Source organism: Chelon labrosus (assembly GCF_963514085.1).
Source record: "Chelon labrosus genome assembly, chromosome: 2".
Classification (NCBI taxonomy): Eukaryota; Metazoa; Chordata; class Actinopteri; order Mugiliformes; family Mugilidae; genus Chelon; species Chelon labrosus.
Genome location: NC_140338.1, coordinates 8,199,146 through 8,207,183, shown reverse-complemented (window position 1 = coordinate 8,207,183; position 8,038 = coordinate 8,199,146). Strand labels below are relative to the sequence as shown.

The 8,038-nt window shown below is 42.7% G+C and overlaps 1 protein-coding gene across 1 annotated transcript in view; it reads left to right on the top strand.

Annotated features, from left to right (window-relative positions):
• Positions 1-1,743: 1,743 nt before the first annotated feature.
• The window catches only part of LOC311507671 (extracellular serine/threonine protein kinase FAM20C-like), a gene marked incomplete at its 5' end in the record, with an annotated part of 33,417 nt that continues 27,122 nt past the window's right edge, over positions 1,744-8,038 (top strand). Inside the window, 5 exons of the mRNA XM_084572106.1 lie at positions 1,744-2,258; positions 3,374-3,549; positions 7,220-7,298; positions 7,525-7,617; positions 7,799-7,914. Coding sequence (XP_084428232.1) covers positions 1,744-2,258; positions 3,374-3,549; positions 7,220-7,298; positions 7,525-7,617; positions 7,799-7,914 — 979 coding nt within the window. The remainder of the gene's footprint in view (positions 2,259-3,373; positions 3,550-7,219; positions 7,299-7,524; positions 7,618-7,798; positions 7,915-8,038) is intronic.

Genomic DNA, 8,038 nt, shown 5'->3' with positions numbered 1-8,038 from the left:
GTTCTGTATGTTATCACGTACTGTGGAAGTGACACACAGCCAGAAACTTGAATCTTGAATCTAGAGCCTTCAGCTACCAGTCCCCTCTCCCGTGGAAACGCTTCCAGTTTGGGTTCGGGAGGTAGACACTCTCTCTACTTTTAATGTCTTAAATCTTTCCTTTTTGTTAAAGCCTATAGTTAGGGCTGATTCAGATGGCCCTGAATTATCTCTTAGTTATGCTGCTACAGGCCTAGGTTGTTAGGGGACTTCACATGATGCACTGAGCACCTGTCCTCTACTTTCTTCTCTCTCACTGTCCATGCATTGGTGTGCTACAATTTGTTTGCTTCTTTGTTTGCACAGCATGCCATTAACTCTGTCTTAACCGTGTCCCTCTGTCCATCTTCCTTCTCCTTCACATTTCCTTTCTGCTCACCTTGCCACCGTTAGTGCTTGCTCTGCAGGTTTCAGGCTTGGGGGTTTGTCTGCAAAGCATCTTGAGACAATTGGGATTGTTTTGACGCTAGATAAATAAAATTGGATAAAAAATGAATTTGAGTGATTTCTGTATAAGTAACTGTTGTTCAACATGATCCGCTCAGTTGTCGTCGCTATTGTTTGATGTACACAAAGAAACTCAACATGGCAGAGCAAAAATAACTCATCCACTTAGGTTATTATAAAACAAAGCTGACACACTGGCGCACAACTATAAATGCTTACATCAGTATGAGCTATTTACATCGGCTACGACAATAAACCAAGCTTTATTTTTCAACCAAAGCACAAATGCAGATAACTTAACACTGTTTTGCAAGATACAAGACATATCTGCTTTCAGTAACTGAGGTTCATCTTATCTTTGTGTGTGTCTATATGGTTTGAACAGACTTGTATCAGTCCCATTAATAACTGTGACACTGTGGGTGAGACTGTGAATAGTTTTTTTCACCTCTACACTGGGAACAGAACTAAATATTTCAGCTTAAATAAATCCACTCTACAGAAAACAGAAAATGTTAAAAATCAAGGACTGCAGTCAGTCTACAGCAGCAGCCACAGGGGCTCGGTAAAATATTATTTGGTAATGATTTGCTTTACAAAACTTAAGCATTACTGAAAGGATAACTGTCTTTTTTATATATATATCTTAGTCTGCATTGATTTTTGTATGGAAATCAGGTAGGTGGTGATTTTTGTGAATCCTTCTGTACTAAATGATATCCCTGACATACTTCATTTAAAAGCCAAGCCCCGCACAAAAAACAAACACAGTGTCAGATAAAGGCCCTAGTTTCAAAGAGATGAACAAGCTCATTGATTTGTGTCCAGATCACGGTAACCTGGCACCGTTCCCTATCTGAGCCTGAAGTAGAGAGTAGAGAAAAGTACAAATAACTGAGTAAAAAACTGACTGGGTAATGAATAGAATCTCTTCGTACTCTGCTAGAACAAACTGCAGCAGCAGCAGTAGAGAGGTCTCAGGAACTTACACTGTATGTAAGTCTCTTTTTTCTGCTTACCCTTTCTCTCCATAAAGTGTTTTTTATAGTGACACGTGTAAATGGGAACGGGAAGAAGTGTTGTTTGATAAATGCCTTTATCAAGGACGTGTTCTTCAGTATGTTTACTTCGGTCGGTTTTTATTGCTCCACTTGTCTTCTCTCAAAATGTTTTAAAATCTTTCACAGCACTTTCCACATTCTGTTTATCTTCCCTTTATGCGTTCACCCCCTGTTGACCCTCTCTCTTTTCAGCAGGATGATGTGGTGTACACGTCGTCGCTCCAGGACAATCTGTCTGTCCTTGGCCTTCATCACTATTTTCCTCCACCTCCTCCTGGCGTTTGTCTCGCTTTCCCTTTACCAGCAGCCCTGCGGTGCCCCGCTGCCACCCAGGACACACATCTTGAGAGACCTGGCACGCACCAACTACACCCCCGTGGGGATCACAGGGCCGGCTGAGCCACCAACCGATGCCATACGAAGAGATTCTTCCATTGAAGGTGCCAAAATGGATGCCAAAGGTCACCTGCAACCAATTTCTGACAGAGGCTCAGCGGGGGAAGGAGATAAAAATGCCTCGCTCCACGTGGCGGCCAGCATCGGCCGTTCTGGTGCCAGCCAAGATGAGACTTTGGAGTCCGATTTGTCAAAGCTGGAGGCGCTGTTTGACCATCCACTTTACAACATACCCATCCCTCCTATCCCTGAGGACGACTGGTTGCTGAGAATGAAACCGAAGATTAAGGCTAGTGAGAAGAGCTCCCAGATGTGGTCAGTACTAAAGTGTAGAAGACTCCGTGTGTGTGTGTGTGTGCACAGACTGAGGACATTTGTGCAAAGTGAGGACATTTTGGCCGGTCCTCACTTCTTTACAAGATTATTTGACTTGGGTTTTAGGGTAAAGGCAACACTTAGGTTATGGTTAGGGTTAGGGTTAGACACTTAGCTGAGATGGTTAGGGTTAGGGTAAGGGGCTAGGCACACAAAAAAAAAAACAACAACAAAAAAAAAAAAACATGAAAAACAGCACAAGGTGTTGACCTGGCCTCCAAATTAATTAGATCCCAAACTGATCAAGTATCTGTGGGATGATCCACAGAGGTCCCTCCCCTCAACCCATAGGACCAAAAGGCCCCCCACTATCAACATTCTGTTGCTAGACAACACAAGACACCCTCAGAAGGCCCATGTCCATTCTCTGATGAGTCACAAGTGTTTTGGAGGTACAAGGGAGACATACACAATATTAGGAACGTGGTCATAATGTTATTTCTGATCGGCTGCTACTAGGATTAGTACATCTGCCATATTTGCATGGACACCAGATTTACGTTAATAATCTAAATATTAGTCTGATCAGAATGAAGATGCCTCATGTAACCACCTTCAGTCAACAGACCGGCCATCTTTTCTACTTAGAGAATTCATTGTTGTCAATAAAGTTGGTACCTACTACCAGAACTGGAGCCGTTTTAGAGGGACAAGAGAGACCTACACAATATTAGGAAGGTGGTCATAATGTTATGCTTGATCACTGTACAAAAAGTATTTCCCCAATTTCAGTCCTGGTTTGATTTGACTTGGTTGAGACTACAGCTTGCAGAATTTGGAGAGGACAAACTATTGTCATTTTGGGATTTCTTGAAAGACGTTTCATCCAAGTAGCTTCTTCAGTTCTAAAGGACTGGTGAGTGGGAAATAAGAACGTCTGTGGGTCTTGCCCATCAGAAACTCATATGTCTAGTCTGGTCTGTTATTGACCAGATCTATAGTTGTAGATACCATTACCAGATCAGAAGTTGTAGGTGTGCAGCCTGACCACCCCTGCAGCTCTTCATCTAATAGCTCACTGTCGTTGCTCTTTAACAACTGCTGTCAATTTACAGGGTGAGCGCCAGCCAGGAAGGCTATGAGGATATCCAGTGGAACAGCAGCACTAACAGCCACCCTCCGTGGCTGCGCTTCCACCTGGGTATCTCCCGCTGGCAGCTCTACTCCCATCGTGACCCCAACATGGAGCTTCTGACCCAGCAGCTCTCCACTCACCGCATCGTCAGTGCAGGTATGACATGCAGCGCCTGAGTTGTGTTTTTATCTGAGTTATCTACATGCCTGGGTGGAGTGTTTTCATTTTCTAGTTATTCAAAAATTTTACTCCACTGCCGCAGCAGTGTGGTAAAATCAGAGCACAGAGCCTCACACTGTTACACCGACGAAAACACTGATCGTGCATCACAGCTGAGGTGTCAGACGAGCAAAGGGCGAGATGATTCTCGAGTACAACAGCATCTGAGTAATGGAAATTATAAAAAAATATATGTTAACAGCTTCTCTCAGACTATAATCTGAGCAAAATGGTGTGTTAAAAAGGGGACAGATCCAAGAGAACCAACATTAAAACTACCCCCAAACCCTTGGCGGTTAGGGTGTGTGGGCTACAGTGAGGGTGAAGACAGAGTAAAGAGGAGGGTTGCTGTGATTGTGCGACACCTGAGGTCTCAAACTTGTCTTTCAAATGTAGATTCCTTTCGAAAAATTCTTTTGAAATGAAGGTTATTGTGAAGCTTTTGGGAGACGTTGAAGATTCAACAGGAGCAAGACAGGAACGCACGAGCCACTGGCCACGTAGCACAACTTCTTTTTGAACATTTTCACTGAGCGTTCTCCTTTGGGTTTTGACAGTGTGGCTGGTGTCTGTGAAGTTTCTCAGTCATCCGGGCCATCGTGTATCCAAAAATAAAATAAGCCGAATCAAAGGCAACTGGACTTGTAGAGTTTCTTGAAGACGTTTCATCCAAGTAGCTTCTTCAGTTCTAAAAGACTGGGTGGGGGAGTTTAAAGAGGAACATCTGTGGGTAATGCCCATCAGAAAATTGCATGACTGGGGTCTGTGAACAACAGATACTTACCTGTAGATGGAGGAAACTATTTTGATCCTGTTTTCTTTCACCAATGAATGCTACTCCAATGACCCATCAACGGCCAGAGGCTCCAGTGTCAAGTTGTGGCTTCCTTTTCTCCTCTTTTGAAACCATCTGTCTTCTCCGGCTAAAATGTGGAGGTTGTTGCCCTCAAAGGATTGTCCTTTGTTCTGTAGGTGAAGGTGGACCACCAGGATTCAGCACTCCACCTGATCAGCCTAGTCTTTATCCCCAACCAGTAGCTTAACTACTGGATACTACCCTCCACAACCTAGTCCTTGTATGATGTACAGTGCATTACAGAAGGCTAAGATAAAAACCTTCTTTCTGTCAAGCACCTGTGCCACTGGCATAAAGCTGCAGGTGTTAATACAAAATTCTTGTCAGTTCAAATGAAAAAAGGCTGACGTAACACAAATGACTCATTTCACACGCTGGCAAATGACTGGTGCAGCTGCCAACACACCTTTGTCTGTTCTCCCTTCTTGACACTCACTATATTTCAGCTTTTCATTCTCTTTTTCTGTCTCTCTTTCACGTGTTTATTTACTTTTTTCTCTCTCTCTTTACCTCCTTTACATACACATGCTTCCTTCCAAACTCAACGTGCACCCACCCACACAACACAGCACATCCTTTCAATTATTTTATCCTAGTCCTACTAAAAGGATTTACTGTAGGTGGAAATGATGGCACAGCAGCTTTCTGAGAAAAGAGTTATTAGTTTGTTTTAAGTGTTTACATTGCTGTCATCTATGCAGGACGCCAGGCTGCTGACGAGAGCCTGCTCTAAATTATGTATTGCCAGTTTGTTCTGCAAAGAAATGCAGTTGCACTTTGGCTAATCCACCACCCCAATCAATAGCAATAGCTCTACAGTCACTGGTCACAACCAACTAGACTCTTAAACTCACTGAAACTGGGCTGAACATGCACACAACACACACAATCACAATCAACAAGCACGGACGAAATACACACAGTCATTGACTCATTCACAGTCAAATCATAACTTGTCTTCAGCCCTTTGCACACATTATTCAATTCAATTCAATTTTATTTATATAGCGACAGTGACAATACAAATTGTCTCAAGATGCTTTACAACATCCGAAACCCCCAGGGCAAGCCTGAAGGCAGTGGTAGCAAGGAAAAACTCCCTTTTAACAGGAAGAAACCTTGAGCAGAACCCACAGCAGTTAACATGCTATACTGGATAGGGAATTAGATAAGAAATTAGAGGACAGGAGCTCGGTCCCAGAGAAAAGAAAGTAGAGGATAGGAGTTTGGTCCCAGAGAAAAGAAAGAAGAGGATAGGAGCTTGGTCCCATTAGAAAAGAAAGTAGAGGATAGGAGCTTGGTCCCAGAGAAAAGAAAATAGAGGATAGGAGCTTGGTGCAAGAGAGAAGAGAGTAGAGGACATGTGCTCAGTGCATCGTCCCCCCCATCAGCCTAGGCCTATTATAGCATAACTAAGAGATGGTTCAGTCCAGCCCTAACTATAAGCTTCATCAAAAAGGAAAGTCTTAAGCCTGACGTTAAAAGTAGAGAGGGCGTCTGCCTCCCGAACCCAAACTGGTTCCACAGGAGACCGGTCCAATTATGCCGAATTATGTTTGTATTGTCTGCTTAAGCTTGCACATATGCACTTTATGCTCAGTCCCTTGTATTGTACTTATGCTGCGTTCCAGAAAACTGGATGGTCTGAAATTTCCAACCTTCTACCAGAAAAAATGCTCTGGAATGCCACTTAAAGCCGGAGGTCCTACTAGCGAAGTCGGGGCAAATCAATCTACCCCGACTTCACTGAGATGCAACAGCCTGACGTCACAGAACAATGGCGGTGCCCATGGAGATGCACACCGTGAATGCTGAAACACAATTTACTAGACTATAAAATGCGTTTATCTGCTTTTTTGGTCATACTATCATCATATTACATGACTTTTGCGTGATGTCGCTATAATCTCTCTGCATAAAGTTATTAGATGAAGTGTAGCCTAATGTTAAAAAAACAACAACAACGAATGGGTCTTACAAAAAGAGAGGAGGTTTGTTGAGCGTCTACTGTTACAATGAAAGCCTCTTTGACCTTGACCCTGACCTAGACAGCTGAGGCAGAAAATCTCTCCGTTTACTGACCTGAAAGAGGAGGCTTTTCATCGATTCGGCTTTCAGTTTGATGCGGTATTTCATCTTTGAAAGATACAACCTTGCTTTGAGGAACGGCTGGTTAACGGATGTTTGTGTGTGGTGACATGTGGTTGACATTTCATTTGATGATGACAGCACAGTTTAACAGCACACGGCCTCACATTCCTTCTCTGTTAATCATTTTAATGTTCCAGTTTCACAATGGCCACCTTTTAGCAACAGAAGCGCAGTGTGATGCATACCAAAGTCAAACTCAGTATCACTGAGGTTTATATTACTCTGACTTCTCGACGGTAAACTCCAGAGTAAACATTAAGGGAAAAAAGAGTAAAGTGCAGAAGCCACAAACAAAAAAAGCAGTGATATACTATATACACATATATGAAAATCACGTAAAGGTAAAATAAAACAAAAAAAAAACATACAATATCCCAAGAATATATAGCAATAGTCCTGTGATTACGTGTGTGAGAGAAACTCCTCAGATTAATTTAATTTGCTGATGACGCACACATTTTCTTTGCTAAACGGTGCGTTTATGTGTGTGTGCCCCAAATGAGTGTGGTTACAGCATGCCTTGTTATGTGTGTGCTACTGTGTGCATTGTTCCCATGGTAACATTCGCTCTGTGTGTGTGTGTTTCTTTTTTCTTTCCAGTGCAGAAGTCTGGTGGGACGCAACTGAAGCTGGTGATATCATTTCCCAACTACGGACAAGCCATGTTCAAACCCATGAAGTAAGATGTGCAAATGGAAAAAAACTAATTAAAGCACGGGTCACATTACATAATGTGTAAAAAACAAAAATAAAAAACAACTCTTTAGGTAAATACTACAGAGAAAAGTGTCATAATCTCAAATGCTGGTTTAAAGATTAGCTCCCCCTTTATGTTTAACAGAAACTTTAACGTCCTGTATGTGCATCGAGGCACGTGTCGTTGACCTTTCCTCTTTCTCCCGCAGGCAGGAGAGAGACGACGAGACCAACTACAACCTCTACTACTTCTCTGACTTCGAGAGACACAATGCAGAAATTGCAGCTTTTCACCTGGACAGGTACCGAGTCCATGTTTTACTGCTACAGCAAGCACCATGAGTGACATAATGAATGCATGTTATATAACATTGTGTTATATTTTCTTTTCTCCCTTCTGGCTTTCTTTTTTTCCTTCTGTCTTTTATTTCAACTCTTGACTGTATCCTCACGTCATGCTTTTTCCCCCCACCTTCTCTGCAGGATTCTGGGCTACAGGAGAATCCCTCCTGTGGTTGGGAGGCTGGTGGATGTGGTCAAGGAGATCAAAGACGTCACCACCGATCGCAAGCTGGCCCGAACCTTTTTCTCCTCCGCTGGTACACACTCTGTTATTAATTTACCCAGTCCTTGTATATCAGATGATTATAAATCTATGAATAATATTCCTGTCTTCTAATTCCCACAAGTCACATCCGTCCAAAAACATCTTTTATGCCATTT